The sequence below is a fragment of the Neophocaena asiaeorientalis genome, unplaced genomic scaffold (assembly GCF_003031525.2).
Source record: "Neophocaena asiaeorientalis asiaeorientalis breed wild unplaced genomic scaffold, Neophocaena_asiaeorientalis_V1.1 scaffold49, whole genome shotgun sequence".
NCBI lineage: Eukaryota > Metazoa > Chordata > Mammalia > Artiodactyla > Phocoenidae > Neophocaena > Neophocaena asiaeorientalis.
The window spans coordinates 6180123-6205357 of record NW_020172456.1 but is presented as its reverse complement, the minus strand read 5'-3'; the positions used below and the strand labels follow the sequence as shown (position 1 = coordinate 6205357).

Genomic DNA, 25235 nt, shown 5'->3' with positions numbered 1-25235 from the left:
TTTTTTTTTTTTTTTTTTTTTGTGGTACGCGGGCCTCTCACTGTTGTGGCCTCTCCCGTTGTGGAGCACAGGCTCCGGAAGCTCAGGCCCAGCGGCCATGGCCCACAGGCCCAGCCGCTCTGCGGCATGTGGGATCCTCCCGGACCGGGGCACAAACCCGTGTCCGGCAGGCGCACTCTCAACCAATGCGCCACCAGGGAAGCCCTGGCTACTCATTCTTATTCTCCTTTGAAGATACCTATTACACTGCCTGTCCTTTCTATGTTTGTCCCAGGCCTTCTTCTCTCTCACTTCCCCTAGGCAATCTTACTTACTCATGACTCTAATGTTAACTTATACATAGCCAACCCCTGTTATTCGAGGATTCCATATTTGCAAACTCACCTACTCACTAAAGTTTATTTGTAACCTCAAAATCAAAGCTCATGGTGCTTTTGTGGTCAGTGGGGATCTGCATGTGCATGTCTCATATGCACCTCAAAAGGAACTCATCTTCTCTACCCCCAAACATGTTCTCCCTCAGTAAGCATGCCCACCACCTTACTAGTTGCCTACATGGGAAATTTATTTATACCAATCCATTACTAGTTCAGAATTCAGTGGTTTCTAAGGCAAGCCCAGATAAGATATCATTTGCCCAGTTATATCTGACTGAGGAAATGCATCTATTTCTAGGCTAGGGGAAAAGAATTTCAGGTTTTGATCCTCCTATTCTATCCTGGGTCACCTGTATGTAAGAGTATGGGATAGTGAGGGATAGGGTGGGTTGGGAAGGAAGGCAGGAAAGGGGAACACAACACAGCAGAGGATGAATATCTTGTAGAAAGGATTTCAAAAGACCATTTGGTAAAGATCAAACAAAAACACCCTAAATAAGCTGCCCTACCTGCATAAGATAAAAATCTCTTATCTTCTGTGTTTACCTCTAAAACACATCCCAACCAGCTGTTTCTTATGACAAATGAGAACTTCACTGAAAGATACTGAGCCTTACTTATCTCACATAAAATACGTTAAAGCTGTATATTTCATAGGCAATTAAAAGTGCTTCAATTAACTTTACTACAGTTATTTCAACACTATACGAGTCTCTCAGAATCCTGTGAATGAGGTTTTAAATATACATATATATATACATATATATATGCTTATTACAAATATGATACATGCTCATGATAAAAAATGTCACTAGTTCCAAAAGATATATATTGAAAAGTAAAAGATCCCCAATCCTTCATTACCATTCAGAGTTCAGAATTACCTGCATCATCTTCTTACAGATATTTCTTACATATATATAAGCATATACATTTTTTCTTTTTAACCATAAACAGAATCATTCTCTATAAACTGCTCTGTACCTTGTCTTTATCACTTCATAATACACTAAAATCATCTGTATAAGCACATGGAGAGAATATTCTTTCATGTTTCCTATATCAATGATCATCACCTCTATCAGTTTGGGACAAGATACTAGGTATCATCCTTAATACTACCCTTTTTCATTTCCTAGATCCAAGCTGTCTCCAATTCCTGTTGCCTTTATCTCAATTATCTTTCAATTTACTTCATTTCTTTTCATCTCCACAGTCACCACCCTAGTCCAGCCTACCATTATCTCCCCTCTGGATTAGCAATCTTTCACCAGATTCCTTGTAACCACTATGGGTGACCTCCAAACAACTGCAGCTAGAGTCCCAGTTCGGGAAGATGAAAAAGTTCTGGAGATAGATAGTGCTGATGACTGCACAACAATATGAATGTTATTAAATTTTTTTGTTATGTATATTTTATCATAATAAAATAAACAAGTAATGAACAACACACCACTTAATGGTTTCCCATTACTCTAAAAGCCTAAAATCCTTAACATGGCCTACAAAGCTCTGCCTTACTTCTTTCCAGGTTTATCTAACTTCCTATACTACAGCTTTCCTTTAGCTCCTTGCTATTCTTTCCTCCCACCACCAGGGCCTATACACTTTCCATAATTTTGAAATGTTCTGCCTATCTTTGTACCTAATTCATTCCTACTCAGTCTTTAGATATCAGGTCAAACTTTACTTTCTCAGGGAAGCCTTCCCTGATCCTGTAGTCTAAGTCAAGTTTTTTGTTACACGTTCTTACAGAACCAGATTCCCTTTTAAAAAGCACTTACCTCAAACAAACGTGATCTAATTAAACTTAAAAGCTTTTGCACAGAAAAACAGACCATAAACAAAACAAAAAGACAACCTACAGGGACTTCCCTGGTGGTCCAATGGTAAAGAATACATCCTGCAATGCAGGGGACACGGGTTCGATCCTTGGTCAGGGAACTAAGGTCCCACATGCCGTGGGGCAACTAAGCCCGTGCGTGCCACAACTACTGAGCCTGCACACCTCAACTAGAGAAAGAGAAAACCTGCACGCCACAACTAGAGAGAAGTCCACGCGCTGCAGAGAAGATGCCGTGCGCTGCAAGGAAAGATCCTGCATGCCACAACGAAGATCCCACATGCCACAACGAAGATCCCGCAACTAACACCCGACACAGCCAAAAAAAAAAAAAGGTAAAAAAAAAGACAACCTACAGAATGGGAAAGAACATTTGCAAATGATGCGCCGGACAGGGGATTAATCTCCAAAATATGCAAACAGCTCATACAGTTTAATATCAAAAAAATGAACAACCCAATCAAAAGTGTCTACTTAGATGACTTAAGTAGACATTTCTCCAAAGAAGACATACAGATGGCCAAAGAGCACATGAAAAGATGCTTGACTTAATTATTAGAGAAATGCAAATCAAAACTACGATGAGGTACTACCTCACACCAGTTAGAAGGGCCACCATCAAAAAGTCTACAAATAATAAATGCTGGAGAGGCTGTGGAGGAAAAGGAACCATCCTACACTGTTGGTGGGAATGTAAACTGGTGCAGCCACTATGGAGAACAGTATGGAGGTTTCTTAAAACACTAAAAATAGATCTACCACATGATCCAGCAATCCCACTCCTGGGCATATATCCAGAGAAAACTATAATCCAAAAAGATATATGCACTCCAATGTTCACAGCAGCACTATTTACAATAGCCAAGACATGGAAGCAACCTAAGTGTCCATCGACAGATGAATAGGTAAAGAAGATGTGGTAAATACAATGGAATATTACTCAGCCATAAAAAAGAATGAAATAATGCCACTTGCAGCAACATGGATGGACCTAGAGATTATCACACTAAGTGAAGTAAGCCACAGAGATAAAGACAAATATCATATGACATCACTTATATGTGGAATCTTAAAAAAAAAGATACAAATGAACTTATTTACAAAACAGAAATAGACTCACAGACACAGAAAACAAACATAGGGTTACCAAAGGGGAAAGGGGTGGGGGAGGCATAAATTAGGAGTTTGGGATTAAAATATACACACTACTATATATAAAATAGACAACCAACAAGGACCTACTGTATAGCACAGGGAACTATATTCAATATCTTATAATAACCTATAATGGAAGAGAATATAAAGAAAAGAATATATATATAACTGAATCACTTTGCTCTATACCTGAAACTAACACATTGTATATCAACTATATTTCAAAAAAAATTTTTAAAAGAGAGAAAAAAAGTTTTAAAAAGCACATATCTCGGTTTGTAATCATATATTATTAACACAAATATCTAACTAAAGTCTATCTCTCCCACAAGGAGACTATAAACTCTACAAGAGCAAGAACTATATCTTATTTGCTTACCACTCAGCATGTGTCTGGCACATAGCAGGTATTCAAAATAATTTACCAAATATGTGAATACAGATCTACCTTATTCTTATTTTAAGTGTCAAAGAATTCCCCATAATTGATGCCATAATTTCTTTACCCAATCCCAGAATGATGGCATTTAACTTGTTTCCAGATTTTTACTATTATAAACAAACTGCTAGAATGATCACTCATGCCAGTTGGCATGTGGGATCTTCCTGGACCGGGGCGTGAACCCGTGTCCCCTGCATCGGCAGGCAGACTCTCAACCACTGCGCCACCAGGGAAGCCCCTATGGATGTACTTAAACGTAATTCTTAAATGTAAAATTGCTGGTCAAATGAAAAGTGCGTTTAAAATTTTAACTGATATTTCCAAATTGTCCTACAAGGCTGCAAAGTATCCTCCAAGCAATCAACAATGTGTAACAGTACCCATATCGATATCGATATACTTTTTTTTTTTTTTTTGCGGTACGCGGGCCTCTCACTGTTGTGGCCTCTCCCGTTGCGGAGCACAGGCTCCGGATGCGCAGGCTCAGCGGCCATGGCTCACGGGCCCAGCCGCTCCGCGGCATGTGGGATCCTCCCGGACCGGGGCACGAACCTGTGTACCCTGCATCAGCAGGTGGACTCTCAACCACTGCGCCACCAGGGAAGCCCGAGTTTGATATACTTAATACTCAATTTGTATAATCAAAATGAACCTACTGGGCTTCCCTGGTGGTGCAGTGGTTAAGAATCCACCTGCCAATGCAAGGGACCGGGGTTCGAGCCCTGGTCCGGGAAGATCCCACATGCCACGGAGCAACTAAGCCCGTGAGCCACAATTACTGAGCCTGCACTCTAAAGCCCACAAGCCACAACTACTGAGCCTGTGTGCTGCAACTACTGAATCCTGTGTGCCTAGAGCCTGTGCTCCGCAACAAGAGAAGCCACCAAAATGAGAAGCCCACTCACTGCAACCAAGAGTAACCCCTGTTTGCCGCAACTAGAGAAAGCCCACGTGCAGCAACAGACCCAACACAGCCAAAAATAAATAAATAAATTTATTAAAAAAAAAAGAACCTACTGTTTGGCTGGGTGTGGGGTAACAGAGAAGAGTGTTAGTTTTTATGTAAGAGAGGTGTTTTGTTTTGTTTGTATTTTAATATCATACTAAGCATTTAAAATTAAATATTAAGTTTATTATTCCTATAAAAGAAGTTTCAGCAAATGAGTTGCGTAGACAAAGCTAAGTGATTAGGAAAATGTTTCATTATTGACAGACTGTGGATAATTTGTGTATTTTAAAAATCATGTATTAATTTAACCTATAGATTCTCAAAAGCACTTTTCCTGTCATATTGATTGTTTTTCTTTCTGAGACTTTAGTCCATGTTTCAATCATAGTACTGAGGCAGTAAAAAGGAGCAGAAAATCACAATAAGAATATTCACACATAAGAATATACAAAAAAATAGAGAAAAATGCTAACACTTTATATTAAACTAAATTTTTTTCTTCAAGATATTAACATTTTGTTGTAGTTCCTTCTATTTTTTGTCCTCATACTTAATACATCTCATAGCATGTTTATACTATTTATTGCTTCTTTTCACTAATCAGTATAGCATGTATGTTTATTTCTTCCATGACCTTAAATACAGACCCTTCTTCTCCAGTCTCAAGTAGCAGTAACAAAAAGCACCTGCACGGCACCCGCTTCTCTAGATCTTCACTATGTTCTTAACCTCTTTAAGCTTCCTTTTTCTGATCTGACAAATGACAGCATTAGTTTAAATGACCTCTACATGATTAAAAGTTATAAGATTAAAGAGGAAATCCCTTCTGACTTAACTCTTCCCATTTAAGCTTTTCTAGAACATACCAGGCCTGTATTTAAGAAGGCAGACGCCAGCTTCCTCTGTCCCACCACTTAGTAAGCATATCCTGTTGAAAATAATTTGATTCTTGTGATTCTTGATATTTCAGGACTTTTAGGTATTTCAGGATTAGTATTCTCATCAGAAGTGATCTTGGGACTACCTGGTAGCTCAGTGGTTAAGAATCCACCTGCCAATGCAGGGGACACGGGTTCAAGCCCTGGTCCAGGAAGATCCCACGTAATGCGGAGCAACTAAGCCCATGCGCCACAACTACTGAGCCTGCACTCTAGAGCCCATAAGCCACAACTACTGAAGCCCACACGCCTAGAGCCCGGGCTCTGCAACAAAGACAAGCCACCACAATGAGAAGCACAGGCACCGCAATGAAGAGTAGCCCTCGCTCGCCGCAACTTGAGAAAGCCCGCACGCAGCAACGAAGACCCAACGCAGCCAAAAATAAATAAATTAAATTTAAAAAAAGAAGTGATTTTATTTGTAGTGATTCCAGATTATATACAAGAAATTCTTATTTAAATATAAAGAGAAAAATCATTAATTATAATCTGTTTTTCTTCTTACTAATTCTATCATTGAAGCAGAATATAAAGGGATTAGCTTTTAGAGTGTTTTCTTTTAACTGTCCTAATTAATGGAATTTCACATATAATAAACTGTCAATTCTTTTCCACATCTAGATTTATAGAAACATGAGCTCTTACCTTAACTGGGAAGCTACATTTTCCAGTACGAACTCCTTCTTCATCTGTCTGCCACTGATGTGGACGACTGGCCTCTGGAACATAAACATCTTTCTTTCTCCTAAAACTTTGCCGTAGTTTATTCATTTTAATTTTTACAAGCTGTAAAAGAAGTATGAAAAGGAAGTTATTACTTTCTCACATATTTAAAGTTTGGATTACCGTCCTAATAAAAAACTAGTATCCCAAATTAAAGGTTTTGTTTTAGGGGGAAATGAGCAATTAGTATACTTCCTCTTAGAGTAACTCTAAGTTCAAATAAACAAATCACTTCACTTTTTGAAAAGACAATTATAATGCTATTCTTGTAAAACAACAATAACCTGCTGTAGGATCGGAAGAGATGTTATTCTAAGAACCTTCAAGCACTTTAATTGCAATAATCCAATGAGTATTCCTCCTGATCTACCTCTCAAATCCATTCTAACTCCTGAATAAGGAAATGTATACCTGTAGCCAAATTATAAACTGCTAACAATTTTTGAAAATATTCTGAAAACTTTGATCCTTATTAAGAAAAAAACATTCTGGAACACTGAAATTTGGGGATCTTTTTGGTTTACTATCAGAAGACACTAAGCAAAGCAGGGAATTTAATAGCCTTTGTAAAAGATATTTTATAAAAAGAAATAAAGTTTCCTTTAAACATACTTAAAGAAGAAAAAGTTCTAGGATTACATTATTCTAAAGAAGAAATTTCTTGCAAGTAGTATGACATCAGAATGTACTTTCATATTCATAATAATTACAGACATGAAAGTAATCTAATAGTTTTCGATGACAAAGGTCCAAGTCTCATCATTAACTCTGTAAATTTAAAAGTATTAAACTACAGTCAGTGTTTTTGTTTTGTTACTGGAAGAGGCACTTCTCTAATGCTTTCAAAGGTACAGTAGAAATCACAAAACTACAGGGAAGGAAGACTTATCTGATAAGAAACAATGGAGCATTTAAGAGCCAATGAATAAACATAATGATTAAGTGTCCCTTTATAGGGCGAATCTCAAAATCTGAAACCAATACCTTCAGTTTTCTGTTAAGGAGCATTGCTCATTCTTTCCATGAGGGATTTAAGCACCTCAACCAGCCTAAAAAAGAGATCCTAACTTGAGAAAATGATGTGACAAAGCTATATAGAGGAAACATCTTCTCTGTCAGGAGTGTTAAATAACAAGGGATGGAACATTAATTCCCACATTAAAAGCAATGAAAGATTTGAAAATCAAAATTTGCATTCTGAGGAAAAATCATTTTGTATTTTAAAGTTCATAATGCCACAGCAGAACTATTACCAAATTAGCTAATTTACACAGACAGGCCAATCTTACCACACGTTTTTCTTAAAAGGTAAAAATTCTGACAGATGAATGGTAATGTAAAAATCTCTGGATTTTCTAAAAATCAATTTATTATTTCTCAATTCAAAGTTGATTTATAGAGATGAGGTAGATATTAAACAATCAAAGGACTCGACAAAAGGTAATCCATCCCTTTGCCTTTAAGTAGATCACTCATTCCTAAACTACCTTAAATGAGTGCCTGCCTTAATCTAACAGACTTCCAAAAAGAATTCCATAACCTTCCTTGATAATACGTCCTGTTATATACTTTCATATCACATTTTAAAAATATACACAAATACAAATATAAGAAAATAAAAAGCACCTGTATCTTTGCTCAAGTTGGCACCCTAAGAATCTTGAGGCAAAAAGCCTATATGATTCCTTTCTTTTTAATTTCTTTCTCTTAGCAAAAAAAGACTACACACACCTATCCAGCTGGCCAACCCAAACACCTGAAAGTCATCCCCACTTCTATTCTTTCTCTGACCAATACCTATGGATCTTACCTCCTTAGTATATCTTGAATTAATTCCCCCACCCACCACATCGGTTCTACTATCCTCATTTTTGCTTAAATCATTGCAAAAGCTTAACAACTTAATGGTCTCTTTGCTTCCAAGAGAGGTCCATTCTGATCTGTTCTCCTGACTACTGCAAGAGTGCTTTCTAAAATACAAATCTGACCATGCAATTACTCTGCTTAAAATCTTTCAATTGCGTCACATCACTTTCAAGATAAAGTCTAAATTCCCAAGCATGGCAAACACAGTCCTTTTTTTAATCTGGCTTCACTCACCAGCCCCATTCACATGCTAAGCTCCAGCCATATGAAACTACTTACAGTTCTCCAAACAAGGCATGCTATCTTTCAGAGCCTCTGTACATGTTCCTTCATCTGCCTAGAAAGACCTTTCTATATTTGCTTCTGTTGAAGTTTACTCATCTTTAAAGAGTCAGCTCAGAGTCTTCAAAGAAGCTAGCATTTTTTCTGACAAGCCCCTATCTGGTCTGGGTCCTTGCATTTCACGTGATTCCCATGAACACCCTCCGGATAACTCTATTACTCTACTCCTCAAGACTTACAGCAATTTTCTATTTCCTTTATGGTAGGCTATATCTTATTTGTTTAAACTTATTTGTTTAAATAGTACCCCTGCATCTAATACAGTGCCTGTCATATATATGGCATACTACAAATTTGAAGAAATGAAAGATAAACCCCATCGTATTAGATGATATTTACTAGGTAGGATAAATGTAGACATGTAAGACCAGAGAATCATCGATGTTGGAAGAGACTGCATTTAATAGTAGGCCAACCTCCCACTGACAAAGGAACTACTTTGACAACTTTCCTTAGAGGAAGACATCCAACCTCTGTCTAAATAGCTCTATTACAAATTTATTTGCTCTTGGGCAGCTATTTATTGTTGTACCACTCTACTGACCAATAAGAGAACAGACTGGAAGTGTCAATTGGTTTGGGGGGTCTAAATATCATGTCACTTTCAGTACTAAAATGCTTTGCAATCAGCATTTCTACAAAGAAAATTACGTGTCAGTGATTCTTGAACTATGCTTTAGGTAGCCCTAGGATTTCCACAGAGGAGTCCCCAGGACCACCAGTTGTTTGGAAGGCAAGAGAAGGTTAGAAGACTGGACAAAACTCTCAGGAGGAGCTTCAGGTCCCTGTCACAGCTTCAAACAGACAAGCTCCACTTTCTCTGATTTACATGTTGGGGTTCCATGTAAAAGTTTAAGGAAAGGGTTTCACAGCCAGAAATTTTTGAAAATTAGTGATATTAATTATAATTGTTCTAAAATGAACTTGGCAAAGTGAAAATACACAATGATAGTATCTTGTTACTTCTTAATGAGTAACTACCACTGGCCTGTAAAATAATCTAGCAATTAAGATAATAATTAATACAGGGAAGAAACCAAACATTCTATTTTTTTTTTTTACCTTATATATATATATATTTTTTAATATCTTTATTGGGGTATAATTGCTTTACAATAGTGTTAGTTTCTGCTTTATAACAAAGTGAATCAGCTATACATATACATATGCTCCCATGTGTCTTCCCTCTTGCGTCTCCCTCCCTCCCACTCTCCCCATCCCACCCCTCCAGGCTGTCCCAAAGCCCCGAGCTAATATCCCTGTGCCTTGCAGCTGCTTCCCCCTAGCTATCTACCTTACTACGTTTGTTAGTGTGTATATGTCCATGACTCTCTCTCGCCCTGTCACAAACATTCTATTTTCAAGTAATCTATGTATAATGATTTTGCTTACAAAAAAAAAAACAGATAATAAGAAAAAAATAAAAAAAGTTAATTCAAAGTAACGTTTACTATTGGTCCTCAGCAAGGTTGAACTTTACTCCCAAATAAAGAAAATCATACCCCTTGTGACAGTCCTGGTTGAATATAGGTAAAGAATATATTTTTGTAACTATAAAACCTGAGAACCAACTTATTTTGTCCTTTCTAAACTTTTTAAAAATGAAATCCCCATTCTACTAGAATTTTCAAAGGTCACTAGGTACAACTTAATTGCCAAATTCAGAAAATCTTTTCACAGTTCTCATTCCTTAAATGCTCTACAAAATTTGACACCACAATTCCAGCTCTCCTTTGTACACGTGTTTCCTCCCTGCCTTTCCCTGTCCCCATACTCTACTCCACTGCTATATCTTCTTCACTTCTGTCTCTACTGATGCCTTTGAGGTCTTCCTCTACTTTCTCCTACACATTGAGGGTATTCCCCAAATATCAGTCCTCCACTGGTGTTCTCTGTGCATTATCACTCTTGGAGAAATAATCAACACAAACTATTACCCCAACTATGATCATTTCCTAATTGTACTCTTAAGTCTTACTCTCTTACTCAAATTCCTATGTTTGGGTGCATCAACGCTGTCTCAATCACATTAATTTAAAGTTAAATCATCACCTCTGGGCTTCCCGGGTGGCGCAGTGGTTGAGAGTCCGCCTGCCTATGCAGGGGACACGGGTTCGTGCCCCGGTCTGGGAGGATCCCACATGCCGCAGAGCGGCTAGGCCCATGAGCCATGGCCGCTGAGCCTGCGCGTCCGGAGCCTGTGCTCCGCAACGGGAGAGGCCACAACAGTGAAAGGCCTGCGTACCGCAAAAAAAAAAAATCATCACCTCTTATCTCCTATTCCTTCAGTCTTCCCCCCCCTGACCCAAATTGTTTGGGTCAGTAAAAACTGTTTGAAAACTTACCATGTGCTGGGCCCTGTTACTAATGCTAGTGGATACAGAAATTCGTAAGACAACTTGCCTTTTGGTGGCTCTCTTCCCTTATAAAAGGTTAATTTCTGCACAATATGGGGAATGGAATAATAATACTATACACAGTATGGCCTAGAAGCAGTCTAGGTTCAGGAAACATCTCCTGTAGGAGATACTATCTGAGCTAAGTTTTAAAAGAACAAACATTAGCCACATACTGTGTAGAGTAGGAGGGAAAAGATATTTCAGGTAGAGGTAACAGCATCAACAAAACACAGATTCAGGAAACGTATGAATTAACTGAGTCAACATGATATAACTGTGCTCCAGGAAAGTATTTTGCCCAAAATGAAAATGATAAGACTGTAAGCCAAGAATTAGCTTCACTGTGTCAGGAAAGTTTTACAAACTAATTTATCTGGGCAAACAATTTGTACATCAGGGCAAACAGCTCTCCTGACAGGATAACAGACTGCTTCAAGAACCTTTTCTTGTTAAGTCCACTAATTTTAAATATTGTGTCACAAACTTTGCCCATCCCAACCAGTTCCCCACCTTGAAGGACCTGCCTTAAACCACATGAGTCCAGATCTCAAAATCCTAGAAATACCCTTTCCTAACTTCCCCTAACTACCAAGGCTCTGTCAAAGTGGTGCTCTCCCTTGCTGCAGTAAGTTTAATAAACTCAGCTTTGCTTGATCAACAGGACTCTCTTTATGGGGAAAGTCAAGAGCAGGAATTTATTACAGAAGGTGAGGAAGAGGGAGAAATCCAAATATGACTCCTAAGTTTTAGGCCTCAGTAAACTGGGTAGATGAATTCAGCAAACTGAATTGTTGAATTTGAGGGGTCTGTTTATAGGGCTTCTAGGTGGAGATATGTATAAGCCTGAAGTTCAGGGAAGAGATCAGGGCAACCATAAGCAGTCACGACAGGTGAAACTTTTCTTGTGATGATCTCATTATTTCCCTATTTTTCCTAATAGGAGTTAGGATACAGTAAGTAGAATTAAACCCAGCACACTCAAACATGAATAAATAGAGGTGCACACACTATGTAACTGGCCAGTATGAAGTAACATAGCCATAGCAGTGATTAAGTTTTTGCAATGCTTGCATTCTAGATAGTAAACAGCCACTGTGCTGAGCCCCTAGCCTAGGATCTACCCCTTGACCGGCCACAATCCAACAACTGGTTCAGCTGAGTAGTAAGGCCAGTGAATGTTTTGATTGGTCAGGAACAATGTAAGTCAGATTCCAAAAGTCTCATCTCTCTCAGGCAGAGTTGCTGGCTTCCTACAGGGTCCCCAAAGGGTTGGCCTGCCTTCATGTGCCTCTGCCCGGTCCCAGGTAGGCACAGCAAGGATGATACAACAGTACTCACCAGCCCTCCACCCTGTCCACCATGGTCCTGAGTGTTGGCCCCCATCGCCATATGTTCCCCCAGTGAAATGTGGAATAGACTTGTTAGGGGAGACAGTACCTTCAGCAGTGACACTAGCTCCCCAGTAGTCAAACAGACTAACTCTTCATTAGGCTGGATAAAAAAGCAAGACCCAACCATGTGCTGCCTACAATAAACCCACTTAAACCTAGAAAAATGGTACAGATGAACCGGTTTTCAGGGCAGAAATAAAGACACAGACGTGGAGAACAAATGTATGGACACCAAGGGGGGAAAGTGGTGGGTGGGGTGGTGGTGTGATGAACTGGGAGATTGGGATTGACATGTATACACTGATATGTATCAAATGGATAATTAATAAGAACCTGCTGTATAAAAATATAAAAATAAAATAAAATTCAAAAATAAATAAACCCACTTAAAATGTAAAGACACAAATAGGTTAAAAGTAAAATGATAGAAAACAGTATACCATATTAATACAAGTCAAAAGAAAGCTAGAGTGGCTATATATGCCCCCCTCAATAAGTAATAGAATAAGTAGGAAGAAAACCATCAAGGATATAAACAGCAAGACTTGAACAACAGTTATCAACCAACATAACCTGACTGACATTTATAGAACATTCCACCCAATGACAACAGAATATACATTCTAATCAAGTGCATGTGGAACATTTACCAATACAGAACATTTTCTGGGCCATAAAACAAGTCTCAGATTTTAAAGGCTTCAAGTCACGCAAAGTATGATCTCTGACCACAATGGAATTAAATTGCCAAATATTTGGAAACTAAATAACACATTTCAAAATAGCCCACGGGTCAAAGTAGAAATCGAAAAGGAATTTAGAAAGTATTCTGAACTGAATGAAAACAAAATATATCAACATTTGTGGGATGTAACAAAAGCAGTACTTAGAAATTTATAGCACTAAACCGGTGGTTCTCAACCGGGGGTGGGAAGGGCAATCTTGTGCATTTGGCAATATCTGGAGGAGACATTTTTGGTTGTCACTAGGGGAGATGCCACTGACATCTCATGGATAGTGGCCAGAGATACTGTTAAACATCCTATGCATAGGCCAGCCCCTGACAACAAAGAATTATCCAGCTTAAAATGTCAATAGTGTCACTACTGAGAAACCCTGCACTAAACGTCTATATTAGAAAATAAGAAAGGTCTTACTTAAAACAATTACCTTAGCTTCTACTTATAAAAACTAAAAGGACAAAGAAATGCAAAGTAAACAGAAAAAAAGGAAATAGTAGGAATCAAAGCAGAAAACAATAAAGTAGGAAAATAGAAACATAGAGAAAAGGAAACCAAAAGCTGGCTCTTTGAGAAGATTAAAAAAACTGATAAACCGGGCTTCCCTGGTGGTGCAGTGGTTGAGAGTCCGCCTGCCGATGCAGGGGACACGGGTTCATGCCCTGGTCCGGGAAGATTCCACATGCCGCAGAGCGGCTGGGCCCGTGAGCCATGGCCACTGAGCCTGCGCGTCCGGAGCCTGTGCTCCGCAATGGGAGAGGCCACAACAGCGAGAGGCCCGCACACCACAAAAAAAAAAAAAACTGATAAACCTATAGCTGGACTATTTAGGGGGAAAAAAAGATACAAATTACCAAGATCAAGAATGAGAGAGGTGTCGTCTCTAATATTCTACAGATATTAAAAATAATAAGGGAATATTATGAACAAGTTTATGCCCATAAATTCAACAACTCAGATGAAATGGAAAAATTCCTTTAACGTTACAAACGTTATAGCTTATTCAAGAAGAAATAGATAACCCAAAATAGTCCTATATCTATTAATGAAACTGAATTTATAGTTTTAAATCTTTCCACAAATACAACTCCTGGGCTAAACAGATTCACTGGTGAATTCTGCCACACATTTAAGGAAGAAATCATACCAATTCTACACAAACTCTTCCCAAAAAATTGAAGAGGAGGGAATATTTCTCAAATCATTCTATCAGGCTAAGATTACCTGACACCAAAACCAAACAAAGACATTATTTAAGCTTCTTAAATAGATAGACCAATATCTCCCATGAACATACATAAATTCTAAACAAAATTTTAGCAAATCAAACTTAAAAAATACATTAAAAATATATCATGACTACATGGGAGTTTTTCTAATAAATGCAGTTAGTCAACATGTGAAAATCAATCAACATAAGTCACCTTATTAGCAAACTAAAAATGTCCCTGTTAATATGTAAGGTTATAGCTCATGACAAACTGTACCTTTCCTTCTCCGAATTCACAGATTATATACTGAACTGAGATTTTTTTTTAATTGGTTAAAATTCAACTAATTATAAGCATAAATTCTTTTCTTTCTCTATCTCCCACAGAGTTTATATTTAGCCCTGACTACTTTGTGATTTCTAGTCTTGTACTTCCAATTCCAATTCAAATGTCTCCAAATCAATTTATCTTTCCTTTCAAACAAGCTCTTCTTCCTGACTTCCCTATTTCTATGTAACACCTTTACATCCATCAAAGCTTTGAAATGAGAAGAGCATACTCTAAGGTTCATCTCTGACACTTTTTCATAATTCTTCCATACCAAGTCCATCAACAGGTGCTATTGGATGGGAATAGGTATCAATATCTCTGGTATTCAGCCATTCAGCATTTCTATTCCTAATTGCCCTGGCAGAAAAATCACTTCATCCATGAACCTCTGCAACAGCCCCTGGACTCCAAGTCCTCTTTCCTCTATCTCCTTACATAGTTGTGCCAGATTAATATTCCTAAAATTCTTCCTTGAATGTGTTCAAAAACTGTTGGGCTGGAAAAAGGTTGGGTTCAAGTTGTGGAGGCTGCTGAATGCCAGACTCAGACATTAAACTTCAGGATCTTCAACAGTCCAGCCTTGTCTCCCAATGCTTTCCTGCATAATCCTATGAAGATCAGACCTTTCAAATATTCTGTGGCTTTCTCACTTCTTTCTCTTTCTTCACCCTATATATTCTACTTGTAATATTTTACTTTCCTCCTCATTTAACTAAAATACTACACTAGGGTATGATAAGGAAGCTGATTTTAAAATAATTTTCTCATGTAATAGATGTGACTTGTAAAGAACAGGAAAAACAGAAAAATCCAAAGAATGAAATACAAATGACCTGTAATCCCACTAAACAGAAATAACCTCCATCAACATTTTAGAGTTTTAGCCTTTGTTTTTTTTCTATGCATATATGCTTCAATTTCTTCTTTTTATAAAAGAGGGATCACATGATATCTTTCTCTCAGCAAGGCAAATTTGAAAATCTTTCCATCCCTTTCAGAGTAGCATGCTTTTATTTATAATCTAGGTCAATAATTCAGAGAAACAAGAATTTTATGCTAGTTATAATCAAAACTTCATATTTAAAAATGAAGAAAAAAGTTTCAATTTATTTGAAGACAAAATTTATTTTTCACTCAGCACCTAGTTCATTTATTTACATTAATGTTAAATTATATATAAAAGACCTCAAATATTTTAATTAAAATTCAGTCACCAAGTATTTATTGACTGCCTACCATGCCATGCTGCAGTAACCAATACAGAAGAAAACCCCTGCCTCTATGAAGGAGACAGACAGAAAATAAATAGCCAGATTATTCACAGTGGTGTTCTGACTGACAAGATCCAACTGTCAAATTTTCAGCAAGTTTGTGAACTGGGTGCTAAACATAGCCTTTATTACAAATTAAATTATATGTTATAATTATATGTTATATAACTTATAATTATATAAGTTACTTTAAAACAAAGGTAAAAAATCATCACTTCCTATATTTTTAACTACATTTTACGATTATCTATGCTTTTGGGGTTATTTATGATTTTCTATCTGTAAGGTAGAAATACTATCTAATGCCGGGCTATTGTACATCTCTTCCCAACAACACATTCAGTTCAGTGACTTCATGCTGGTAACTTGAAATCGGCCATGGCAGAAGTATTTACACTACAGAATTTGGCAAAAACTACCAATCACTGCTTGATTTATTGTTCTGTGATTGTCTAGATCTAAGAAACTGATAGAGAAAATGTTAAGATGCAGATTGAACTTAAAAGTGTGTGGTGTCTATAACCATTACATTGTGAATAGCACAAAAATTTTGAGGAAATATTCTTCCATTACTTGAAAACTATTATCTGATTCAGCAAAGAAGTCTCTTACGTCAATGACAAATGAGTGAAATTTTGACACACATCTTCATTGCTTCACTTTCATCTTACTAAACAAGCAAAAATATCAACCATCGTTCATGTTGGAACTATACTTGGAGAACTAATTGTGAAACACTTACCCGAACACCACCAACTCTGTGGTATGTTAGAGGTGGTAAATGCTATGCAGAAAAAGATGAACAGGGTTAAGAGAGGGATTAGAAGTACTGGAGGCAGGGATGAAATTTTAAACCAAGAAAGTAACACTTGAGCAAAGAATTGAAGAAGGTAAAAAAGTGAGCCATGCAGTAGGATGAGCGTTCCAGAAGAAGAAAATAATTAATGCAAAGGTCATGAAGGGATAGCTTGCCTAGAGAGTCTGACAAACAAAAGAAGGTCTGTGTGTCCAGTGCAAAATGAAGACAAGAGAATAGGAGAGATGAGACCAGATGGGTTATAAAGGACAAACTAATATAGGACCCTGTGGGCCAAACACTTTAGTTTTTCCTCTGAGAGAAATGGGGAGCTACTGGAGGGTTCTAAAACGAAGCACCTATATTTTACATTTGGCTGCTGGGTTAAGAATAGATTGAAGAGAACAAGAAAGAAGCAGGGAGACAATTAGGAGGCTATAATAATCCAGCAGATGACAGTGAACTGAATCCAGACGGTTAGTACTAGAAGTGCTCCTGAATCTTGTTTTCATGCCTGCTCTAGAAAATGCACTATTTGCTGATATAATATCTGTTGAAATCAGATTTAGAGTATTTAAATGGGAGAAAGGTGTACTAAATTCCAGTGCTGGAATTAAAGGCAGTTTTCTGAAAGTATCTGCTCGACTGTTTCAAATAGGAAATCTTATCTATAATATTAATCAAAAGATCAGCTAAATTATCATACTTTTCATGGTAATTAACCTCATGCTTGACAAGATAGATTTCTTGAACACTACCTAGGTATACGAGTGTATGAAGGATTACAAGTACACGTGGTAATTTGCTCTACCCAGGAAAGACAAAAAAAAGAACAAGAAAAAATAATAAATATTAGGCATCCACTGTGAATGGTACTTTAACAGGACTTTCATGTGCAAGTTTACAGATTGTTAAGAAATACTGTCTCTGGGCTTCCCTGGTGGCGCAGTGGTTAAGAATCCACCTGCCAATGCAGGGGACACGGGTTCGAGCCCTGGTCCGGGAAGATCCCACATGCCACAGAGCAGCTAAGCCTGTGAGCCACAACTACTGAGCCTGCGCTCTAGAGCCCGTGAGCCACAGCTACTGAGCCCATGCACCACAACTACTGAAGCCTGCATGCCTAGAGCCCAAGCTCTTCAACAAGAGAAGCCACCACGAGAAGCCCATCGACATAATTAGAGGAAGCCTGCGTGCAGCAACAAAGACCCAACACAGCCAAAAATAAATAGATTTAAAAAAGACACTATATACCATTTTACATCTGCCAGTTTTGCAAATATTAAAGAATCAGACAATAAAATATGGAGCAATGGGCACTCCTTTACTCTTACAGGAGCATAAACTAGTGCAACCATTTTGATAAGTAATTTGGCATTGTCTAGGAAAGTTGAAGACTCACATACCCTTACAACTCAGCAGTTCCTTCTCTAGGTGTGTATCCTAGAGAAACTCTTAAACATGTGCACAAGAAGGTGTGCAAGATGTCTGCGTAGCATTGTTTATTATTTGTAACAGTAAAATAAACACTAGAATCTAATTATCCATCAACACAAGCAATAGAGAATATTCACACTATTAGAATACCGTGCAGAAATAAAAATAAGACCTCAATTTAAACACTCTTAAAAATAAAAAATTTAATTAAGAGAAAAAGAAGTAAAAATAACTCATCTACAGCTATAACTATCAACATGGATGAATCTCACAATCATGTTGAGGGAGGAGGGAAGCAAACTGTTTATATTATGATTCCTTCATACAAATACTAACAACTCAGAGAATACTGCCTGCGTACCAGGCACTGTACACTGTGCACTTTGCATATAATGACTCATTTTATTCTCACAATAGCCCTATCAGGTAGATTCTATTTTTAATCTCTATTTCATGAATGAGGAAACAAGCACTGAAAAGTTAAGTAATTAGCCCAAATCACATGGTTAGTTAAGTGGCAGATTTGCCTGGCTCCAGAATTTGTGCTCTTAGTCCCCTCACATTACCTCTCAAAATTATGCAAAACTAAACATGATAACATTTAGGGATATGTGTATAGAAATAGAAAGAAAAACAAGAGAATGATAAACATAATTAAGGGCACTGTTACTTCTGAGGGAAAAGAAAGGGGGACATAATCGGGAAAGGTTCACATGGGGACTTCAAAAGTTTTCGTAGTGCTTAAGCTGAGTAGAAGATACACAAGCTTTCATTTCATTATGCTCTATAACCTACATATGGTACATATATTCTTTTGTATACATCAACTATTTTATAATTTTAATTAGGTGGAAAGCAAGTCACCTAAAATCCTTCTGAGGATAGAGACGGGGAGTGTAAAAATATAAATACATACACACCTATAATTATGAGATATCTAACAAGGGGTAAGAAAAACAAGTCACGGGACTTCCCTGGTGGAGCACTGGTTAAGAACCCGCCTGCCAATGGAGGGGACACAGGTTCAAGCCCTGGTCCGGGAAGATCCCACATGCCGCAGTGCAACTAAGCCTGTGCACCACAGCTACTGAGCCTGTGCTCTAGAGCCTGCGAGCCACAACTACTGAGCCCATGCGCCACAACTACTGAAGCCTGCATGCCTAGAGCCCATGCTCTGCAACAAGAGAAGCCACTACAATGAGAAGCACACGCACTGCAACGAAGAGTAGCCCCCGCTCACCACGACTAGAGAAAGCCCGCGTGGAGCAACAAAGACCCAACGCACAGGAAGGAAAGAAAGAAAAGAAAGAAAGAAAAGAAAGAAAGAAAAGAAAGAAAGAAAGAGGAAAGGAAAGGAAAGGAAAGGAAGGAAAGAAAGAAAGAAAGAAAAGAAAGTCACATTTAGTTATAATATTTAAGTCTCACTTTTACTAAAAAGAATAAAGTTACTGAAATTCAGTTTGTCCAGCCCAGTCGAAAATGAACCAGATGGAAATTCCCTGGCGGTCCAGTGGTTAGGACTCCATGCTTTCACAGCTGAGGGCTCAGATTCCATCCCTGATCGGGCAACTAAGATCCTGCAAGCCACGTGGCGCGGACAAATAAAATAAAATAAAATGAGCCAGAAGAAAAAGAAAAAAAAAAATTTTTTTAAGTTTTTTTAAAAAGAGAAAATAAAATGAACCAGAGGCTTCTGCAGGGCTAATGGAGAGCTACAGCTCTTAGAAAAATGGGGACTTTTCTCTCTAGAGTTTTTTTCCTTCTAAATTATACTTGTTTGCTTTTCTTTGTTCTATTGACACAATTACACCTCTAACTTTATGCCCCTCTTGTATATAAATTATAAGGAAGATTGGACAAGACAATGCTTTAGAAAATTCACTATGAGAAAAAAAACCCATAAACGCTAAATAGCACATACTTGATATACACAGATATAGACAAGACACATACAGGAAACTTGACCTTGACACTTAAGACAGTTTCCCTTTAAGAAAGAAAAAGAAAAATCAAAGTTAGGGAAAATCTTAAAATTACTCTAATTGTTAAAACAGTATTAGTTGGTTTCAAATGTAAAAATATATAAACTAAAATATAAAACCATGGGTACCATTCTGAATAGCTGGAAAAATATAAACTCACAAATTTCCTTAGATTAGCTAAATTTATCTTTTTAGGACACTCTAATCTCACAGGGTTAAGTTCCAAAGATAGCACTAAAAGCAAAACATCACATAAATTCAAAATAACATTGGGAATACTTTTTTTTTTTTGGCTGCCTTGGGTCTTTGTTGCTGTGCGTGGGCTTTCTCTAGTTGCGAGAGCGGGGGCTACTCTTTGTTGCAGTGCGCGGACTTCTCATTGTGGTGGCTTCTCTTTGTTGTGGAGCACAGGCTCTAGGCGCATGGGCTTCAGTAGTTGCAGCACACGGGCTCAGTAGTTGTGGCTCTTGGGCTCTAGAGCGCAGGCTCAGTAGTTGTGGCGCACAGGCTTAGTTGCTCCGCAGCATGTGGGATCTTCCCAGACCAGGGCTCGAACCCGTGTTCCCTGATGGCAGGCGGATTCTTAACCACTGTGCCACCAGGGACATCCAAACACTGGGAATACTTAAATCATCCACAGAGTACCACAGTACAATCTCTTGCAATAAGTGCAACACACCCAAGGATTATTTGTAATATGGAACAGTTTGCTGTTTTCAACTGAACACAGTTGAAGTAGCTTACTAATGTTCAGGAATTATGCTATGAGAAAAATATCTACCTAGCACTAGAACCACAGAGCATGCTCACAATATGGGAGGCACAAGAACACTGTACAGCAGAAACTCATTGAGAACAACAGAGAATCTAAATTTAATTATATTGTTTTTAACTCTCACTTTTATTTTACTGTTTTCTGAACAAACACAGTTGAATGTGAATATATACAATTTGTGTCCCCTGCATCAGCAGGCGGACTCTCAACCACTGCGCCACCAGGGAAGCCCTCCACTATATTCTTCATCACACTTCTACGCCAGAATTCTATAAGTTACGAGAAAAAAATTGCACTGACTGTCCATCTGCCAATAATAGTAATAATAATAATTTGTTCAGTCACTAAAAATGTAAGCTAAAAATGCCACATATTAAATCACCATTTAAAGTATAATATTATACCATGAAGTATTTCGTTTTTGAATTTTCTTTCTTTGATGTCTACTTTTTCTCGTGATGTGAAACTTGCTTTCAAGATTTAGAGTGAAGGAAAGAAATCCTTTTATTTGATCAAGTTAAGTAAGTGAAAAAATGTAAGGGATCCTAGACGCTTACCATGGCCAAAGGACTTAGCGGTAGGTCATCCAGTCAATCACCTACTCAATCAGTGAATCCTAAGAGTTGTGGATTTCATTAAATATTGGTCTAACTGGCGTAGTCTGCCTAACAGGAAACAATTTATTAAGTTGTATCACTAGCTCAGTGTTCCACTTAGGCACTGAGCCAAATGAAAAGTAACAAAGTACAGATTCATCACCAACTGTGAAACAAATATGTCCAGTACTTAACCTATAGGACTAATAAAGTTTATTTTAAAAGTTCACACTCAGGGGGCCTTCCCTGGTGGCGCAGTGGTTGAGAGTCCGCCTGCCGATGCAGGGGACACGGGTTCATGCCCCAGTCCGGGAGGATCCCACATGCCGCGGAGCGGCTGGGCCCGTGAGCCATGGCTGCTGAGCCTGCGCGTCCGGAGCGTGTTCTCCGCAACGGGAGAGGCCACAACAGTGAAAGGCCCGTGTACCGCAAAAAAACCCAAAAGAACAACAACAACAAATTGAGTCTGGGCTGCCCTAAAGATTGGTATTTGAGAAGAGATTACTGTCACAGTATGAATGTTGAAGCTCTCTAGGCACATTCTACTCCTCAGCCCTGATTACCATTCAGACCACGTGTTCTCGACCAGGGCAACTGCATAGGCTCTTCAGATTTAGCAATGCCCTAAGATTATGTACAAATCTAAATGCACATGTATCTGTGCACTTTCTGGGGCCAGATTCTTCAACTTTCTTTGGTACCTCAAAGGATTCTGTAACTACCAAAAATTTAAGAACCACTGATTTAAACAGTATTCCATGATCCTTATCTATTATCTGACTTTAATTTCAGATTTCTGCTTTACGAATTTTCATATTGTCCACAAAATTCTCCCTTTTGTTTTGATACATGGCTTCTTTACTCACTCCTTAAAAACAGTGGAAAACTAGAGCTTCATAAAGTGAGGAAAGACCCTGTCGACTTAAAACTTCAGTCAGGGACTTCCCTGGTGGTCCAGTGGATAAGACTCCGCACTCCCAATGCAGAGGGCCCGGGTTCAATCTCTGGTCAGGGAACTAGATCCCGCATGAACGCCACAACTAAGACTTCGCATGCCACAGTGAAGATACCGCATGCTGCCACTAAGACCTGGAGCAGCCAAAATAGATAAATTAAAAGATAAAAATAAAATTGCAGTCAAAGTTGGTTTCAAAAGCTGAACCTATATATATTTAAGAAACATTTAAAAAAGAAAGCTATCTCTTCTGAGAGTTTTTCTTTCAGTTACACAACCAATTTTATCTTTTAGTTGATCACTTGCCTTTCAACTGAGAAAACAATTGGTGAACTAAATTTGCAGTTCAGCTATTCTTACCCTTATCTTTTAAGGCATGTTGAGACTTAACAGATAAAAATACATATGACCATCACCCCTAATCCCACAAAACACATATACAGAGACTGACTTCCTAAGATGCTGTTCCTTCAAGAATTAAACCTTTACTTATAGAACAAAATTGTTTTGCTCTGATATAGCAAGGACTAATTTAGCAAGGAACATCTTGATAAAAAGGGCAGAACTGCTGAGAATGCTAGCCTACTTTTCAACTGACTTTCCTCCTCTAAGCATCTGTCAAGTGTGGGATAAGAAAAAGGTGCTGCAATCTGGAGAGGCAGACTAGAATAAAAATATATTTGGTTCCAAGAATTTTTTAAAAAGACAGAAATGCCACAGGAAAAATGATAGACATAAGAAGGTTGAAAAGAGCTCTGCTCTCCTTTACTGACAAATAACTTCGCAAATTATCTACACATATCATCTCTTCAATTCTTTAACCCTCTCCAATCTGACTCCTTCCTTTCCCTCACAACCCTCTCCCTTCATCCAAGACATCAACAAAAGACTTGTAAATATATCTTAAATCTGTCCACTGCTCTTCACCTTTACCATCAGAACCATGGTCCAAGATTACTTCATATCCTACCTGAACCACCATCAACTAGTATTCATTTCTATTTCCTCTGCTGTCCCCTTCTGATCAACTATGTACAAAGTAGCCAGCGTAATCTTTAAAAATGGATCATGGCACTGAGTAATAGTTCCATGGCTTCCCAATGCATCTTCAAATTAAATCCAAACTCTCAGCATTCAGAGAGTCAGTATGGCACAATTACTCACAATGCTCAAGAAGCGCTTGGAACAGTGGCCAGCACTTCACTAACGCAAAGCAGATGTTAGCGTATTAAGGTATAGCCCCTGCCTGCTCTCCTACCTCGAGGTGGCACTTTCCTCAACTAACTAGTATTCTTTCAGTTAACTGCAAGCTCTTTCCCACTTTGGGCCTACTGTTTCCGACTGTCTAAAATGCTTTTGTCTTTGGGACCTCCCTGGTGGTCCAGGGGTTAAGACTCTGTGCTCCCAACCCAGGGGGCCCAGGTTCAATCCCTGGGGTAAGGGCACTAGATCCCGCATGCCACCAACTAAGACCCAGCACAGACAAATAAATAAATAAATATTTAAAAAACAACAACAAAAACCCAAAAAAACTTATGTCTTCCACTCATACTTCAAGTCTCAACCTAAATGTCACTTCATTGATGAGGCCTTCTTTTCCTCTTTCTAAATACAATCCCCTATAATTCTTTTTTTAACATCTTTATTGGAGTATAATTGCTTTACAATGGTGTGTTAGTTTCTGCTTTGTAACAAAGTGAATCAGTTATACATATACATATGTCCCCATATCTCTTCTCTCTTGCGTCTCTCTCCCTCTCACCCTCCCAACCCCACCCATCTAGGTGGTCACAAAGCACCAATGTGATCTCCCTGTGTTATGTGGCTGCTTGCCACTAGCTATCGATTTTACATTTGGTAGTGTATATATGTCCATGCCACTCTCCCACTTTGTCCCAGCTTACCCTTCTCCCTTGCTGTATTCTCAAGTCCATTCTCTAGTAGGTCTGCATCTTTATTCCTGTCTTGCCCCAAGGTTCTTCATAACCATTTTCTGTTTTTTTTAGATTCCATATATGTGTGTTAGCATACAGTATTTTTCTCTTTCTGACTTACTTCACTCTGTATGACAGACTCTAGGTCCATTCACCTCACTACAAATTTTTTTTTTTTTTTTTTTTTTTTTGCGGTACGCGGGCCTCTCACTGTTGTGGCCTCTCCCGTTGCGGAGCACAGGCTCCAGACATGCAGGCTCAATGGCCATGGCTCAAAGACCTAGCCGCTCCGCGGCATGTGGGATCCGCCCGGACAGGGGCACGAACCCGTGTCCCCTGCATCGGCAGGCGGACTCTCAACCACTTCGCCACCAGGGAAGACCCCGCATTGTAGTTTTGATTTGCATTTCTCTAATGATGAATGATGTTGAGCATTCTTTCGTGTGTTTGTTGGCAATCCGTATATCTTCTTTAAGAAATGTCTATTTAGGTCTTCTGCCCATTTTTGGATTGGGCTGTTTGTTATTTTGATATTGAGCTGCATGAGCTGCTTGTAAATTTTGGAAATTAATCCTTTGTCAGTTGCTTCATTTGCAAACATTTTCTCCCATTCTGAGGGTTGTCTTTTCGTCTTGTTTATGGTTTCCTTTGCTGTGCAAAAGCTTTTAAGTTTCATTAGGTCCCATTTGTTTATTTTTGTTTTTATTTCCATTTCTCTAGGAGGTGGGTCAAAAAGGATCTTGCTGTGATTTATGCCATAGAGTGTTCGCCTATGTTTTCCTG

General features: G+C 38.4%; 1 protein-coding gene across 5 annotated transcripts in view; it reads right to left on the bottom strand.

Moving 5' to 3' along the window:
• The window catches only part of NUMB (NUMB endocytic adaptor protein), a 177670-nt gene that overhangs the window by 60303 nt on the left and 92132 nt on the right, over window positions 1-25235 (bottom strand). For all 5 annotated transcript variants that reach the window (XM_024737744.1, XM_024737746.1, XM_024737748.1 and 2 more), the window contains one exon: window positions 6350-6490. In XM_024737744.1, the coding sequence (XP_024593512.1) occupies window positions 6350-6475 (126 nt within the window). In that variant the 5' untranslated portion in view covers window positions 6476-6490. The remainder of the gene's footprint in view (window positions 1-6349; window positions 6491-25235) is intronic.